Source organism: Onychostoma macrolepis, chromosome 24 (genome assembly GCF_012432095.1).
Source record: "Onychostoma macrolepis isolate SWU-2019 chromosome 24, ASM1243209v1, whole genome shotgun sequence".
Classification (NCBI taxonomy): domain Eukaryota; kingdom Metazoa; phylum Chordata; class Actinopteri; order Cypriniformes; family Cyprinidae; genus Onychostoma; species Onychostoma macrolepis.
In genome coordinates, this window is record NC_081178.1 from 11363592 (window position 1) to 11382415 (window position 18824).

Here is an 18824-nt window from a genome sequence, read left to right on the forward strand (position 1 = left end):
GAAATGTATGTATCAAAACGAATGTTAATGTCTCTTTATGTGCTCTGATAATATGCAGTGAAGTTGCAGATTAGCATAGTCATAACTCCTTTACACGCATTATGTAATGTTCCTGTTTATCATCCTTTCCTAGTGAACCCACTTTGGTGACATAGTAACTCTTCAAAGCTTGCATTGCATAATATACCATCTCAAGAACCTTACAGCAGTGAAAATGAGGCAAACACTGGTCAAGTTAGTTATAAAGGGTCTGCTTGCCATAAAGTTTTATATCCTGATACTCATACTCGTATTTTATTTTATTTTTGGCAATGACATTCATTCCTTTTAAATATCTAATTACATATACATTTGCATGGTGTTCCTTTTTTGTTGTTTAGAGATAATATTTTGTTAAATGTCATTCATTTTTTGATATTTAAAGACTTAAAGGTAATGTTAATTAAAAGATTAAAAGATAGTTAACATTAAACGTCAGCGAAACCCTAAGAATTCACAACATTTTTTACAACAGTGCTCTCATTATAACGTTATATGACAGTAGTTATTAATGTTCTGCATTTCTGTTTTGAGCTGCAGATGACCAGTAGAATGAAGCATTTGATAGCAGGTTTTTAATCAATGGGATTAAACTCATATATAATTCGCTTCGTTATTTATACAACATAACGTTAATATCACGACTTATAGGCTATCTGCACAAAATCCCCCGAATGCATGAACATAGGCTATCTGCACGGCTCTGAATGAATCACCGTAGTACTACAATGAAGCGCTTTACTGCAGTGTAACTCAACATATATATTTTCGGACGAAAATTTCAGACTCTGTGTGCAATGGCCTTTAGTCAGTAACAGGCCAGTTTCCTGATTCCTGACATGAAGATGACTGACAAGGGCAGCACTTCAGTACTGAATGTGTGACTGAACACCAGGTTAGCCGACCTCAGACTTCTCATCCTGCTCTGAAACGGTCACCTGAGAGAGATGGAAGGGTCCGCTCAGCCATCAGATCACATGACCTATTGTTCGTTATGTGGGGGATACAGCTGGTTTCCCCCGGGGGCTGGAATAGGATACTCTCTACTTGAGCTGATCTGTGCAAACAAAACCATCGCTGTACAGAATCACAAAAAGGGGACCGCACAAGAACAATATAATTGTGAGATGTCAACCATCAGTTTATATGTAAAGTCTGTTTATGAAGTATTTACATAGACGTTCAATGTGGAAGAGCTTAAAGAGAACACACTGAGCTTAATTGGAGCAGCAACAGTTTTTAATAAATTTCATGTAATATTTATTAAAATTACAAGATTTTGCAAAATAAATAATCTACATATTTTATTATGAACAACTATTATTAACAATTTCAATTAAATTTTGATCAAATATCAATATTGTTTAATTTTATTTTTCTTGAAAATGTGATATATTTGAAGGATTCTTTGATGAATAGAAAGTTCGAAAGAACAGCATTTATTTGAAAAAAAAAAAACAATATATATATATATATATATATATATATATATATATATATATATATATATATATATATATATATATAGAGAGAGAGAGAGAGAGAGAGAGAGAGAGAATAGAGAGAGAATAGAGCCATTTAGAAATAATTATTTTCATATTATGGCTGATAACAGATACATACAGATATAAATTCCATATTATTTCGTATAAATAAAATAAAAAATTAAACACTAAAAACTAAAACCAATCACTTTAATTGTTTAAAGTAACAGTTATGTTCATTTTGAAATTAGTTGTCATGTTCTTAAGTTTAATAGCAATTTTAAAAGATACCATTGAGTTTTAAAAGACAGCAATGGTAATCTAAATGCAAAAATGAGAGGAACAAACATTCACATTTAAATATTGTATATTGCCCTATAAAATACCAGTGTATTGTGATTCCCTAATGAAGAGCATCTCATTCCCTTGAAACTTTCCTGACCGTCTTCTCCAGCTCATCTGTAAGGAAGAGAGGAGCTTATTAGGCGATAGGGTGACAGCGCACTTGGTATGCATGAGAACGGCGAGAGTAACCTTTTATCAATCAGCTTTCATCACTGACCAGCCCTATTGAGGGAACACAAAGCAGGCGGTCAGTTTTATTTTCCCGCTCGTTGCTGCAGCAACTAAACCTCTGAAACCCCTGCTTTTATGAAGCTTAGATTGGTTTAGTTAAACGCAATACCATCTCTCATTTACTCTGACCGCAGCCCGACAGGTCATTTAGCTGTATGCTGTGAAATAGTGTCCTTTTCAATAAATAATGAATATCTGGTAGCGCTAACAGGGCTGGAGAAGTTTTGGCTGCCGAAACGCGTTGGCATCCCTCTCTCTGATAATACACACAGGGTCTCCTTTGTGTTTAAACATATTCCGACACAGCGCTTTAGATAAATCGTTCTGTCTCTCTCAGGAACGCCGACTTCCAGGCTAGTATTGATGTGGAACAGACAGTGAAAGTTCTCAGGCTTTTCAGCGCGCCGAGGGATGGATAGATGGATAAGGAGAGAGAGGCATTTAGCGTTTCACCCCAAAGGCGCTTGAAATTCTCACCCGGTCTTTGAGGTGCCGGGCACAAACAGTCCTGCGAAAAGGGGCAGACGATTGGAGGGACGCTCGCTTTGGCAGTCTGGCTGGTGGGCGGGACGTTTGGCGTTGAAACATTGCATAAATAATGCCAGAGGGGGGCGCTGGGTCCTCTGTTGCCATGGAGACCTTTGTGGCTGACTGAGCCAGTGTTGTGCGCGAGGTGCTTGGAAGCTGCGGCTGGCAGACCGGCCGCGCCTGTAATGAGTTGAGGAATTTCTCTAATGGGAAGAGCTAAGTGGAAGGATGGTCGACGGGTTGGCTTTACACTGATCTCTGCGACCGGTTGCTCGGGTGTGTGGTGTGAGACGAGGTAGAGCTGTTTTTTCCTGATTTGCGCTGGAGAAGGAAAGAAGAAAAACGTTTCTGATTTAAAGGGTGAGTTTGAAGTTTCTGAACTTTAACTGGATTATATGTATGCTTTGCTAATATAGCGATATTCGGTTAAGATGTTCGTGCAAGTTGATTTTTCTTTTCCTCTTGGACATCTGTTGTGTTTCTCATTAGGTATGGCATAATACATCCATTCATTGGCATTAATTCTCACTGATTAGATTTCAAGCCTTATTTATACTGGTTTTAATTGGTAGATTTCAGTCACAGGTATCAGTGCTCATTTTTAAAATTTGAATTATGAATTAGTTAAAGGATTTCCTTGAACTTATTTTCTTTTAACTCTGATCAACAGGTATTGCTGGTTTTTCTCCTTTGTTAGTGGTTTGCGACATTAATTCAACTTGTTTGATAGTGTTATTGTTCCAGAAAATATCGATTTTAAGCTACCTTGGAATATAAACTAATGCAATTACTACAGTATCAATATTTTTCTGTGTTTTAAATATTTAGTGTGCTTTTAATATTTGGGAATTAAATAGATTTAATGCTAACGCTTTACTTAAAGCCTTTATGTATAATACATTATAAAGTGTTGTTAGAGGGTGTAATGCATTATAATTATTCATAATGTGCATTGTAATACATTATATCTTGTCGTAAATAATTATAACCAAATTTATAATGGATGGTGTAACAATGAATTGATAAGTGTTATATTTTAACTGTTACATTTATTCATGAGATTGTGCAGTGCATTATAAGGTGCATTACAAGGTGTAATTAATGCATTGAAACTACTTTTATAATGCATTGAACATAAAGGCTTTAGGTAAAGTGTTACCGATTTAATATTTGTCACTTAATTTTTTTATTTTTTTTTAGTCAGAGGAAACATATTTGCAACCGAACAGATTTTTTTCCCCTAAGTAGATTCAAATTGTTTAATGCAAAAGGTAAAATACAGTAGAAATCTGTTTTTCAGACTGTTTATGGTTAAATTAACTACATTTTATTGGTGCTCATGCACAAATGGAATAATTTTTAATGTGTAATATAAAGCTAACAATTTAATTTAATTAAATATATAAATATATGTAAACACTTTAATAACCATTTAACCAGTTTTTTTTTTTAAATCAATACAAATATTCCTTCATATTATCAAACATTAATAAATTAAGTAATTTTACAAACTTTTTTTTTTTTACAAAATGTTTTTCACAACTTATTCTGGGGATTTACTTGTACAGCTCTCTCTCCTTTACGATCTCTCAGAAAACTTCAGAGAGAGAGAGCGCAAAAGTTGTGCGAGTGTTCGCAAAGTTTCTCAAGGTAATGCAAAACGTTTACAAGAAAAATACAAAACCACATAATTAAGCTTCCTCTCATTGCATTCTCATTTTTTTCCATCACCTTGTCCCCTTAGGTGCTTTGTATATGTGTGAATATTTGAACCAGTTTGAACTGATTTAAGCTAATGAACAAACTTACCAACTCAACTGTTATTGAATTTTAAATAAGAGTCATAAGACATAAAAATGTCTCCGCGCTTACAATGTAATGAGACAGGAGAGAATGCTAAACTAACTTTGACACAATCTTTAGAAAACATAGTAATATTCACAATGTTGCTTTATCTCCCGACAAAATATACGGTTATTATTCAATATATTGCTCTGACTTATCTGAAAAAAAGCTCTATTAAATGGAGAGAAACAGCCATGCTAAGGCATCTTTCTTTAGATTTAATTACTTAGGATGTATCTCTCTGTGGGCAGGATGCATTCCACAGTCCATATCCTATTTTAATGTGTCAGTATCCTGAACTGCACAAATGTGAGAAACGAAAAATCTCACGGGAGAAGTGTGAACGGTGTGAGAAAGAGAGAGCGAGATGGAGAAGAAAACGGTTTAATTTGTTGCACTTTTGTGGTTTGCTGGCTGAGAGCTGGTTGGTTGTGATTAAGTGCAGATGAAGAGGGGTGTTTTAGAATTGAGAATAGGAAAAAATCGATAAATTGTTGTTTTGGTGTCTGGAAATAGGACCTGGCGGGACACACCATCATCTGATTCTGTCCACAAATGGCTTTCAGAGCTGGATCAATAAACTCTGCAATTGTACGACCCCCGTATGCATGTGGTCACGGATCAGGCCCCCATCGATTCTCCTGCTCAGCTGTAATTAAAACAGGTACTTGTGACAAGAACTCCTGCTGTGGAGTGTCTGATTGTTTTCTGAGTTCCTATTTTATCCTCATTTCCCTGTTCTGGACCATTTGGGGTCAATTTGGTGTCTCATGCCGATCTTTTGTCCTTCTCTGAGTGCATTTGAGGAATAGGAAGTTCTTTGAAGGCTTCTCATTGGAGGAAGTGCTCCTTTCTGGTGCCTGGCTTCAGGCTCTAATCCTGGCTGCCTGGAGGGGGCAGCTTGGGGCTGGCTGTCTAAGTGATTATATGTGCCGTCCGGTTATGGAATAGGCCTTTATTGGTGCTGATGGTGCACTTTCTGTCCCAGCTGGGGTGTTAGTGGTGATTATCATCTCTCAGGGCCGGCCGGAGGTTTGCCTGTTTGATTTATAGCTGGCGTACACACTGCTCCACAAATTCTACAGAAGTTTCTCTATGGGACTAGATTTTAATCTAATTTAAAATAAGTTTGTAACTCGATTTAATTACAGGAGAGAACTAAATTTGCCCTCTATAGGACATTTTAAAATGACATATTGAATGTAATTAATTAGTGGATCTTGCTTTAGGTTTATAGGATTAGGGATTTGAACAAACCCCAAACTCTTAAGTATTAGTATGTTGCCTCAAATCATCCAGAAGTTTTTTACTTTTCTAAATGATCAGATGAACAAATGTACCTGCATTGAAAGAGGAACATGAGCCTTATCTAGAGACCAGAATGGAGTGAGGTCTTTTTTAATCATTAAACAACATGCTAAAAAAGCTTGATTCTGATTCGCAAGCTCTTGATTCGATTAGATTCTGATCTCGATTTGACTCCTCAATTCATTTGAATCAATTAATTCACTAGGCCAGTGTTTCTCAACTGGTGGGTCTCAGAGTGTGTGGCCAAAGAAACGACATCAACAACAAAAAAACATAATTCTTAATGTTTTTCTGATGCGAGACTTTTATTTTAAAAGATGTGCATGAAAGCTGTCGACACTTCTGTCAGATGCAGTTTAAGTAAAGAGTCCCTGAGAAAAATGCGCTGCCTGATTCAGTATGAGGTCAGATGAGATGTTGACAGGTTTAATGTCAGTGTCATTATTCTATCGTTATTTTCGTAATTTATGAAATGTCAACTATCCTGTCCTGCCAGATGTTATACCGTGTTCGTAGCGCGAACTCTTCTATAGCACGCGTGCATCACTTCACTAAAGTGCAGAAACTACGAGCATGCAACGCGTGAAATAAAAGTACAGTACCAATAAATACCATAACTGGTACTGCGTGTGTTAGCTGGGAAGGATTTGCATGAAGGTATGATATTCATTCTATTCAGGAACAGTTTCCAAGTTTCCAAGTTCACCTTGGTAACTGTTGTTTCCATAACCCAAAAATACTAAGTTATTTTCACTTTGTGTAATTTTGTATATGTTTAATGACTGTAGTGGCTCATACCAACTTAACTGTATTTACAAAAATTAGTTTGGGACTGCTATTTAATAGCCTTACCTCATAGGCTGTTTATTCAGTATTATTCATATTTTTCAGAGTCTCAACTTCATTTTTGTGAAATAAATTAGCTTTGTTTTTTTTTAACAAATTATATATTTACATTTGACATTTTTACACACCGTGTTTTTAGGCGTGACACCGAAGAAAAAGTCTACTATGCTTGTCCATGTTCCACTCGGAGATCGCGTCCAGAAAACATCCAGTCAGAAGCGGATTGAGTTCTCTTTCACAGCTTTGAGTTTTTAATACTGTCTGTCTTTTTAATATCAAGAATGTCCCACTCTTTACTGTCTCATTCATTCACGTTCCTTTATTAATAACGCTAACAGTCCCACCCACTGAAAGCTGCGCGGAAAAAGCGAAAGTAACCGCGAAATGTTTGAGTATAAAATATATAAAGCAAAATATGTTTCAGTCCTGTCACTTTTTTACATACTTTTACACTTTTTCTGCTGTTAAAAAATTGTTTCTTTTCGCTATTACCACAAAGCTACGAATCTGAGTGCAGGAGCTGTACATTACCATAGAAATGTTAATGGTTTGCTCATGACTCTCGCGAACAGCTCTGAACACGCACTGAACATGCACTTTAGCCAGGACAGAAAATGCATTATTATTTTATATGTATATGTAGAGCTTATGTAGGCTCTACAACAAAGGAATTGCTGATCTCCAGTGATGTCTAATTTTTGTAATAGATCATTTGTTGGTAAAGGGTGAGAGATCTGGCAAGGTTCCCGACCTCTGGGCTAAAACATAAAACTAACAGGTTAAGTAAAAATATAATGAATATGTAACATTGTATATACTTGGTAAACTATTTTGTTTTTCAGTATACCTTCTAATGTTCATTCGTGTTTATTTCAGTTGAACTGAGGAGACTACAATGATCTGTCACACCACATTAAACAATGTTAAAACAAGATTTATTGTTTGAATTTGTGGTAATTTGAAATCTGAAGGTCTTTGCACACAGTCCAAAATTCTCGTCCGAAATTTTCTATTAAATTTAAATTAAATACCACCATTAAATACCACTTATATTTTCCTCAGCTTTTACAGTCAGCTGTGTACAGTTTTAAAAAGAATGTTGTATTTCAGTAATCTTCTCATGTTTTGTAGTATAAGTGACGTAGAGTAATGGCGCTTAAGGAAATGTTTTAACTGACCATCTCTCTTTCTCTGTTTCTCAGGAACTGCAGTTTGAAAGATTAACTCGAGAGCTGGAGGCGGAGCGTCAGATAGTGGCTACTCAGCTGGAGCGATGCAAACTGGGATCTGAGACAGGTGGCAGCATGAGCAGTATCAGGTAATGCTAATGTACTGTGTGGGAGTTTGCAGGGGCTATCTGATGCTTCAACAAGTCTGTAATGAGACCATGCTGCCTGTAGGATGTAATTGTACGGTTAAGGAAACGCTGACAATATTCTTGACTTCTTTGTGCAGGGGTCAGAGTGGAGTTCATGCGATTTCAGCTTATATTGTAATATACACACAGCACCGTGAGTTTGTATGTGTAAGAGAGAGTGTACATGTGTGCGTGGGTCCACATGTTGGTGGATTTCCATCTGCGGATCTAAATGCTAATGTTTTTGCCTACATGTGCACATGTGATTCTGTCACATGAGGGAACCCGGGTTAAACTAGTTTCCACATCAAAAGAACGGGTTTCTTCTCATGCCTTTGGAGAACCTCATAGACATTTACTGCATGACAGAGCCCCACCTGAGCCCCGGATCTACACACATTACTTGGATTTTATTGTTTTTATGAAAATGTAATTAAAGAACTAACCTATTTATTTAAACTTTATTATAATCAGTATAGAATTATTATTAATATTAATAATAATAATAATAAAAGTAATAATAATTATCATCATTTGTTGTTATATTTAATGTAATAAAAATATTATTTTTAAATTAATTTTATTTAAATATATTAGTTGTTTCATTTATTTAAACCAGTATTATTTTATTATTAATATTACTATTTTATTATAATCAATATATAATAAATAATAATATTAACAATCATCATCATCGTTATATTTAATGTTATAAAATTAATATTTTTAAATATATTTTATTTAGTTGTCTTCATTTATTTCAATCAGTATTATTTTATTAAAATATTATTTTTAAATTTATTTATTTATTTAAATCAGTATTATTTTATTACTATTTTATTGAAATTGGTATAGAAAAGAATATTAACAGTAATTATAATCTTCATGGTTATTATTGTTATATTTTGTTATAAAATGTTGTTGTTTGTATTATTTCAAATTATTTAGTTAGTTTTATATATTTTTATATTTTATTTATTTTGTTGTTTAATCTGTATCAACCAGTATTATTTTATTATATTAAAATAATAATATGAAGAATAATATCAAGTATAGAAATTATAGATAAATTGTGCATGTGTGCAGATACTTTGTCTTTATCGCCTTTCTTTAAAAATAGGCATGCATAAAAAATATCTGTAATGAATCTTAGAGTTCTTTTAAGTGAGTGTCACATTTGCTTCCCCAGCATTCAATAGCAATTAACATCATTTAGCTTTAGTTGACATTCTCACACTTGTTAATTATGTGCATCTCTTGTCAGCTTGACCTTCCAGGAGTCTGGTATTGGATGTGAGAGTTTTTTAGTTTTAGTGAAAGAGAAAAATTGGACGTTTTTCCATCTGAGCTCTCTTATATTTTCGTGACCCTCTCATTTTCACTACAGTCACAGCAACTCTCAGGTGAGGGACAGGTTCAAAAAACATCTTGAGCTTCTTAAATGCACTGTATGAAGTCGTTTGACTGTTAAGAAATTCACTTCAGTGGGACAATGTGTTCATGTACCTGTGTAAAACTAAGAGAAGGCTGTCCCTCAGTTTTACCACCCATTTTTACTCCCTATTCATAGATGTCTTTTATGAAAGGAATCAGTCTTTAACCGGTTTGAGGAAAACGACAGGGCAAGAAAGAAAAGTCCTGCTGCGCTCAGAGCCTCAAGGTTAGCACTGTGAGCTTGTGCGGGAAGGAAGCCATAATGTTACTCTGCTACATAATATTGATTTAGCCTTTTAATTTGCCATAAGTGAACCGTTCCACAATAGCTATCTGATTCAGACTTTCATTCAGCTGATGGTTCCAGAGGCCCTCTGTGAAAAACACTTATTCAAACCTGGTCTCTCATGGAGTTGCTCTGTTTGTGGTTTAGGTTATGATTGACTTTTACACAACAAATGCAGTACTTAATCAGTAACGCTTTCTATGAAGCCACTCTCGAGTCCTCCTTGGATATTCCTATGAGAGGAAACCGTAATTACAACATGCGAACTTGGACGCAATGAAAATCTGTTTTCTAATTTGCAGTACAGCTGCACATACAAGTCAGTAGTGTTTTCTGGCAAACTTATCGGTGTCAATTTCTGGTAACATTTTAATCAATCAATCTAAATAAATCAATAAAATAATAATTAATTAATTAAAAAAATAAAATGAAAATTAATAATTTTTGGAATAGTTTTGGGTAATTTATTATCTCATAATTTTAGATAATATTTTCATTACATTTCCTTTTTTTCTGCATTTTCTACCATCATGTGTTTCGACCCCCCCCCCCCCCATATTTACAGTATATTGTTTTTAGTATTTAAATCAGTGATTAATTAAACGCAGCACAGCAAATATTATTTAATTCCTTTAGCATCATTTTATTATATTAAATATTATATTATATTATATTTTGCTTAAATTAAGTCTCTTTTTGGGACTGTAAAGATTTTTTGCAAGGTCACATTTTTATATAAAATTTACAAAACGTCTTGTATAATTAAAAAAATATATATATTATACAAAAACCTTTATGGTCGTATTAAAACACCTCATTAATTTATAGTTATTTATTTTGTGTGGTTCACCCAATAATCGATTTTCATAAATAATAGTAACCACTGTTAGTAACCATTATTAAAAAGATGCATAGTGTATATTGTATATTGTTTAGTATCATATTTTGTGTAGTATGTATTATACTGTTTAATGCATTTTAACTCTATCTCTACAGTTATTGATGAAACCATAACAGACAATATGTTTCATACATTCCATATATAAACAAAGTGTTACTGTTTTGTCTTCCATCTTTAGTTGTGTGTGTATATGATGTGTGTGTTTCTACCATCTGTTGCTCATTGTTGGGTTTGATACTTGAGCCAGACAGACACGGAGCCAGTGTCTGCTAGCAATGACTTATCAGTCTGACAGTTTGGAAGCCCGAACAGACTGGAGATGCTATTACAGTAGACCGGCCTTGATTGTCAAATGAGTCTCCTGGGAATTCTGGGTAGAGTTGATAAAGAGACTCTCGGCTCACTGGGCCTCACTGCGGGGAAGATGCACGCTTGCATAGACACATTGACTAAAACTAAAAAAGAAGAGGTTTACTGTACAAGTCTGAGTAGTTTCTGGATGAACCTTAAGATGGTTATTTTCTGAGCGTGAAATAAGCTGAAATATGTCTGCTAAATTTTTCACCGAGCATGAAAATGCAAATGAGACATTTTCGACTGTAAACATGACGCTCATCTCTTGTATAATTGGAAACCTCATGGCCAAAAACCAATTTAAAGCCAGTGTGCATTACGTTTTTCTTTTTGCTTGTGTTTTCCTATGTTTTCAGTAGCGGCACACAGAGTTGAGTAAACACTGAGTGTGATTCATGTGTGTTAATGTGTTACTGCTGTAAATCCAGTCACTCTCTGGCACCGGATCAGTCTGGTTCACGGCTGTCTGGAACACGTCCTACCCAATAACGTGATTACACACAAACACATACCCAGTCACTTTTCCTCCTCCTGCAGTGTCATGTTTTCCTCTATTTGATTTGGTGGGAACTCACCTAAAGCAAAACATTTCTAAGTTGATATATTTTTAACAGGCTCGCAGGTAAATTTGACTAAACGTTCAGCACTTGTCCATCACGACTCTCTCATCTCTCTCAGGTTGGATGGTAAAATATTCTGAGGGAATAACCTTTAGTCTTTATTCTGTCAGGAGATATTGCTTCCGTTTGACATTCAATCTCCTGATGCTGAGCATTTGGAAATAACTTTAAGGAGAGAAAGCAGACATCAGGAAGTGAGATAGACCTGCTTCTCTCAATCAACTGCTGCTTCCCATCAGCTCTCCATTCGGGCATTTTCAACAGTGGCTGTCTCTAAAATAAGTGAGCTGCCTACCTAGACAGCATTTTTGGAAATCGGTGCACCTTATCAAGAGAGCGTCTTATTTTAAACTATTTAAAGCCATCTTTTTAGCTGTCATAGGCGTATTTATAGAACACACAATTTTGGGGGATTTTAGGCATGTTCTAGATCAATTTTTGAGAGACTAGCCAACATTAAACACATTTATGACACACAAAAACGCTGCCTAGGTAGGCATTTTGAAATTTTGAGAAATTAGAAATTTGCCTTGGGACTTAAAGATGTTTTTATTCACAATGGGCATCGGTATTAGTATATGGGTAATTTTTTAGTGCACAGATGGGAGTATGGAGAAGATATGAACATCCTCAATATTAATATTAAATGTTGCATGAATGTGTGCTGATGCAGTGGCTCTGTCTCTCTCTAGCCCCCTTTTATTTATTTCTCTTCCTCCATCTTTTTCTCTCAGTGCCTGGGGAACAGCAGGCAGTGTTTAGTGAAAGGTCATCGCTGAATAACATGTCTGACTATGTGTTCTCTATGTCTCAGCTCTCTGTGCATTTCCATTTTTCATCCAAAATTCCTCTCACTCACTGCATATTAAAGTCGGCTGGAGGCTTTCAGCCAAATTTAAATCTGTGTGCTTTAAGGTACAGAGATCTGTTAAACCCTGCTTCCACCTCAAAGTAAAAAGTACAACTCGCAATTGTGAAAAAGTCACAGTTGTTGGTGGGGTGGGGTGGGGGTGGGGATATCACTGACTTCAAATTGTGAGATTTAATGTCACAAATATATGAAATGAAGTCATGGTTGGGTGAAATTCTGATAAATTGTGACATACTGTAAAGAAACAGTTCTGAGATTTGAAATAATTTAGCATTACATCTCTTGTTTGCAAATGGATCTTCTGCAGTAAATGGGTGCCGTCAGAATGAGAGTTCAAACAGCTGATAAAACATCATAATTAGGGATGCACGATATGAAAAATTTCAACTGATACCAATAATTAAGTCCTTCTCATGGCCGATAACCGATAAGTTATTATAATAATATTATAATTTTCATATAATCTGCAGTTTGTGCACCCAGGAGAATACAAAATCTAAGATGCACTGATGAAACTGATATTTTAGTAGCTCTGGCCTAACTATAATAGCAAACATCAGTCCTGACTCTTCAAATGTTTTTATTTTTTGTGAAAAACCAACAGAAATGGTTTAACAGAACTATGACAGAACTATGGTTTATCTGCAATTAACAACTCATTAACAACAAATTTATATTCAAATATTTCATGCATAAAGAATGCCGTTGCCGTTCCAGCAGTGGAGGCTACTTAAAGTCCCTAATTATTATTTTCTTTTAATACAGCTTCGCCACGATGACGACCTTTCAAGTCAGATATTATATTTGTTGTGTTAAAACTAGACGCCTTTTTTCCTCCTCTCGGAATCCTTGCTCAACATGCGTTGCAAATAGCAATGGTATTGTCCTCCTCTGCCACCGAGAAAAACTTCCAGACCGGCGAAGACATGTTCACAAATTATGACGTAATGAGCGCGACACAAGCTGAGAGTCACTGCAATTTAAAGCTGCAGTCACTTGCACTCGGAAAGTGGATGACTCTCAGATAAATCGGACTTATTGATTGATTTACCAGCAAGCGTACTTTATCGGATCTAGTTATCGGATTTCATTTATTTATCGGAGCAATAAAAATGACGTCATTCTCACCCATATCGGTCGATAATTTATCTGTCCGATAAATATCGTGCATCCCTAATCATAATGATCCACAAGTAATCCACATGACACGAGTCCATCAATTACTGTCTTGTGAAGTGAAAAGCTGCAAGTTTATAAGAAACAACTCCATCATTATGGCATTTTAACCTTAAAATATTGCTTCTGGCCAAAATACCACTCCATAATCCATAATAATGCTTCCTCCCAGTTAACAAAATGTCCATGCCCTGTTGTCTTCTCACATCACCAACATATTTGTTTAGAACTGTTTTGGACTGTTTTTGCTTGTAAATGCTGCTTGATCTGTGCATATTTCTCTCCTGATTCAGAAAAGATACAATTTTCACAATTTTCAATAAAGTTTCACTTTATTTGGTCAGAAATAAAGTCTCTGACAGCAACTGTATCTAAGAAACAGAAGATTTATTTTTGCAAGAGGGTCAAACAGTCATACAGTGCATCTGCAGATGCATCAGAGTGTGTGGCAAAAGACAATCCTTCATCCCAATCTTTTATACTCTATAGAAGTAAAATATACCAGGATGCTGTCTAATTAACCAATCGTAATGCATATCTCTCATACATTCCTTTTTGTGGGACCCCTGCCTAACAGAAATGACATTTCTTGTCTCACACTGTTTGACACGTGGTATCAACATGAGCATGTATAAAGACACAGAAGAAGCTTTTAGGACAGAATAAACACACAAGTCATTTTCCATCACATCAGCTGTTTGAACTCTCGTTCTGATGGCACCCATTCACTGCAGAGGATCCATTGGTGAGCAAGTGATGTAATGCTAAATTTCTCCAAATCTGTTGTGATGAATAAGCTAATCTACGTTTTGGGTGGCCTGAGGGTGAGTCAATTTTCAGCAAATTTTTATTTTTGGGTGAACTATTCCTTTAATTAGTTCTCTTAATAACTAAAACGATTAGAAATGGTACAACAGAATGAATTAGTACAACATGGCCACAATTTAACTAAAACATAGGAATGAATTCTTAATATTTGGCCACAATGTATATTTTTTTTCTTATGCACATCATGTGTAGGGCTTTATCTTTTTACCTTTTTTTAGAGATCATCTCGGTCTGTGTACATTTGCAGAGACCTCCATTTAATATGAAGACAACCGGCTTAATTTGTCAATGTGCAAAGAGGCACTGAACATTTTTATTTTTACAAACTCACACCAGAAAACTTTTATATTCATAGAAGCACTGTTACCTTTGCATTAATGAAGCTCTCCTTAAATTTACTCCTCCTCTGCAGAGCATATTTAACCTCTTGTTTGTTTGTGTTTGTTTGTGCACGGTTAGATTCATTCAGCATCTTTCCCGCTGAACATCTGCTGTCCCAGTTAGGTGTGTGTATGTGTGCGCGGGTGGGCCACTTCAGGTCTCTCTTCTCTAAACGGCTGCTGTAACCTACAGAGGGGACATTAAGGCAAAGCTCTTTCACACTATTTCTGCCAGTTTCTTTCTATTCTATGCTATATTTTTAGAGCAGAGACTTCCGTAGCTCTCGAGCTGAAGGCAATGTGTTATTATTCAAATTGGATAATGGGTTGCCAGTCAGCGCTCCAGCGCAATAATGTACCGTGGTGAATTGCTTCGCCTGAAAGCATGACTGTCCATTTTGCTTCAGCTGAAGTTCTCCGCGTATCTTTTAAACGGGAAAGGTTGTGCATAAAGTGTAAGCTTGTGGAAGTCATTATGCTAAAGACCATGTGACTACAAACAGGAGTAAATTGGAGGGGGAAAAAAACGAATTATCGGGAGATTTCCTTGGCTGTTATTTTCTAGAAATTGAAGTCTCATTTTCAGATCAAAGGATGTCTAGATAAACTTATGTTAGCACCTCTGTGCAATGGCAGTGATACTAAACTTGCCTGTTTTTACTGTTAGACCAAGAATCGATGGTGGGAATGAGTTGAAATTTAAGTGTTTGAGTAGATTCTTCATTGTTGTGATATTGTGATTATGTATTTTTGTCCAGGCTGAAGCGATGGACGCCATAATTGCTGGGAAAATGCACACTGGAAGGACATTTTGAAGGTTTTACTTCATAATGCCATAATAAGCCTCTTAGAGCCTGTGCGCATAAGGGACCGGGATGACTCTGAACAGAATTACCCACACTTATAGAATGACATTATGAGAAAAATCATATCATCAAAGCCCTTCCAATATTACCAAGCCTTGATTTTCAATTATGCCTCAGTTATGCCTATGCCAAAGACAGACAGTGACAAGGTACAGTAGCAGTAGCAGTTGAGTATTGAACATGCATGACATATTTAAAATGATTTGGAATTCTGGATTATTTAGTAGTTTTTATTAATATTATACATGCTGCTTTCTGCTTTTTTGTACATTTTACATTAATTTCTCCCACTGAAAAACCATTTAGAAAAGGTTTAGTTGGCTACTACTGGACATGATTAGATTCCATTACTTGGGCTAAACAAACAAGTACTGACAAGTAGATAAGGCCAACATTAATATGCAGATCACTGGAAAATTAGCTGAAATGGAGGAAGAGGAGTGAACTTGACCTCTAAATGAATGCTTTATTGTGTTTAAAACAATCATTTGCATGTGATGAGAGGAAGAGGGGAAAAAAGAATCTAATAGATGGTTTGGTATAAAGCGTTTAGAGGAAGTGTAAAGTGTTTTGGTAGCTGGCTGGTGTAATGAATGACTTTCATTAGCTCGCAGTGGCCTGTGAAACACACAACATTGATTTTTCTCTTTCTTTCTGTAGGGGATCACTGGGCATATTGGTTAGAGAGTGTGTTTGTGTGTGTATGGCACATGCAAGCTCTCGCTGAACCATGAGGTCAGTTACGAGGCCACATGTCAGCATTTGTAAAAGCCCTCAGTGGTCAGCAGTTTCTCGGTGTACGTGGGCCCTGCAGCTAATGAGAAGGACCCAGTGTGTGTCATCTAATCTCCTGTGTGCGCTTCCAAGCCGCCGATCACGCGCTCAACTTCTGTTTGCCACACATGATAACGCTAACTGGGCCTGTTAGGCACATTGGGCTGCTTTGAAAGGATTCTTCATTAGGGGGATGAACCGCTGCTCAGTTTGAAAGAGATTGGTTTGATTTTGGTGGCTGGAGTTTATAGTCATCTGGGGAAGAAATGCCTTCACTTTGTGTGTGTGTGTGTGTGCGCACACATGAGTGTTTGTGTGCGACTTTGTACACAAAAGTGAACTAAATCTGACCAAATCTCCCAAAACCTTAATTTGAGGATGTAGAAATGGCATAAAAATAAAATTTTCTGTAGTGTTTAAATGCATGTGAATGTTTGTATTTGAATCATATCAAAACAAAAATTTTAATACTAAGTAATCTATCTATCTGCGTACAGGCATGCATACATACTTACAATATTTTATTTAATTTTTTATCACATTTTATTTTATCACATTATATTTTGAATATATTAGCCGCAAGTCACTAAACAAAAAAGTCCCAATGATTGGCTAAATTTTATTTTATTTTATTTTTTTCTTTTGAATATGTGCCGCATTCATTTGTCAACTCAACCCTAATGAACCTCCAGATAAACTGAAGCGCTCATTGGTCCCTCTTGTTGTGAAACAGTAATTCTATTGAATCACATTGGACATTTATTATTGTGTCTTCAAGTTCAGTTCCACAGTGAACAACCACAACAGATTTGATGAGGTCAGCGAATCACTCTGATCAATGCGTAAAACTCAGCTGGCCGCACTAATTGGGTACAGCGTGTAATATACTGGAGAAAGGCAGTGTTTCCTGTAAGGTCAGAGACTTCAGCAGCAGTTCTGAATCTGACACTTACTTGAATTAGCATATAGACTGACAGGTTACAGAAGTGCAGCACGTCAGAGGTTGAAGTTTGTCTTGCACATAGAATCTTAAATTAATCAGAGCCGTTATAATCCTATTGAACAAACCTCCCATAAGACTTTTTGATGAGTTCATTGAGTTCCAATTGTGTGCTTGCTACAAGGGAGCCTTCCTCCTCTAATAGTGCTGATGTTTACTCAGCCAGCTTGAGCTCAGGCCTTCACAGATTTCAGTCGAATTATTCTCTCACACACACATACTGGATTATACATACACCTGTTTTTCTGCCAAGCCACAGATTGACTTTGCATTTCTTTCTGTCTCTCTACACTACTGTCCAAAATTTAATTTCATCTAATTAAAAAGTAAAAACAGTAATATTTATGGAAGTTTGTTTCTACCATGGGATTAAGAAAATAAAATAGGTAATTGTGACATTTGATCTCACAATTCAGACTTTGTTTCTCACAATTCTGGAGGGGGAAAAGTCAGAATTGTGAGATGTAAACTCAAAAAAATAAATATATATTATTCATTCCGTGGTGGAGACGAGTTCCATATATATTGAGAAATATTATTATTTATACTATTATTTAAAATAACCTTTTGTAATATTATAAATGTCTTTGCTTTCACTTTTAATCAATTAATAAAAGAGAGAAAAAAACTAAGTTTTAACAGTTGTCTGTCTGTCTGTCTATCTATCTGTTTGTCTGTAGTATCTGTCTGAATTGTCTAATTCAGCAATTGCATTGCATAATAGATATGAATGGCTTGCGCTACATTTTAAGCTGTGATAGGAGAAATAATTTGAACGTAGTAAAATCGACATACTTAACATCGAATGAGGTGAATGGCATTTAGGACCTCTTTCTGTCCTGTTCTGTCTACAGCAGAATTACACTAAAATCAGTGTTAATTAGCTGACCTCGTATAAAGACCTGAGAGATGGTGAGGGATGGAAGACAGGAAATTGAGTCACAAAAGAAGGCTTGTTAAAGAATAAAGTATAGTTGATAGAAGGAGATGAAGCGAGGCTGCAGCGGCCTCTGGCTGCTACTGGACTTTACATTCACACTGATGCTGTGACATTTGCCGGCTGCTTTGATTGTGTTCTCTAAATAGGATGATAGCCTCTGTGCGCCTGCCGGATCAGCGGTCAAACACATTCACAAACTCTGCTTACCTTCAAACGCCGTTTAAACAAGAAAATGACTGGTGAGTTTAATGATTTTTATGCACATGGGCTCAAGCAAAGGGAGATGTGCCTGCATGACTGCACTCATACAGAATTGAGCAAACACGCATAATTCCTGTACACTGAGGCATGAGTGAGTGGAATTGACCTTCTGTGTCCATTTATTTGGCTGGAGGAATCCATTTAGCATCC

The 18824-nt window shown here is 36.0% G+C and overlaps 1 protein-coding gene across 4 annotated transcripts in view; it reads left to right on the plus strand.

Moving 5' to 3' along the window:
* ctnnd2a (catenin (cadherin-associated protein), delta 2a) overlaps nucleotides 1-18824 on the plus strand; it is a 320045-nt gene that overhangs the window by 89293 nt on the left and 211928 nt on the right. For 3 of the 4 annotated variants that reach the window (XM_058765069.1, XM_058765068.1, XM_058765071.1), the window contains one exon: nucleotides 7829-7944. In XM_058765069.1, coding sequence (XP_058621052.1) covers nucleotides 7829-7944 — 116 coding nt within the window. Of the gene's footprint in view, nucleotides 1-2842; nucleotides 2988-7828; nucleotides 7945-18824 lie in introns of those variants that run through there. The other variant, XM_058765072.1, reaches the window with a different exon arrangement.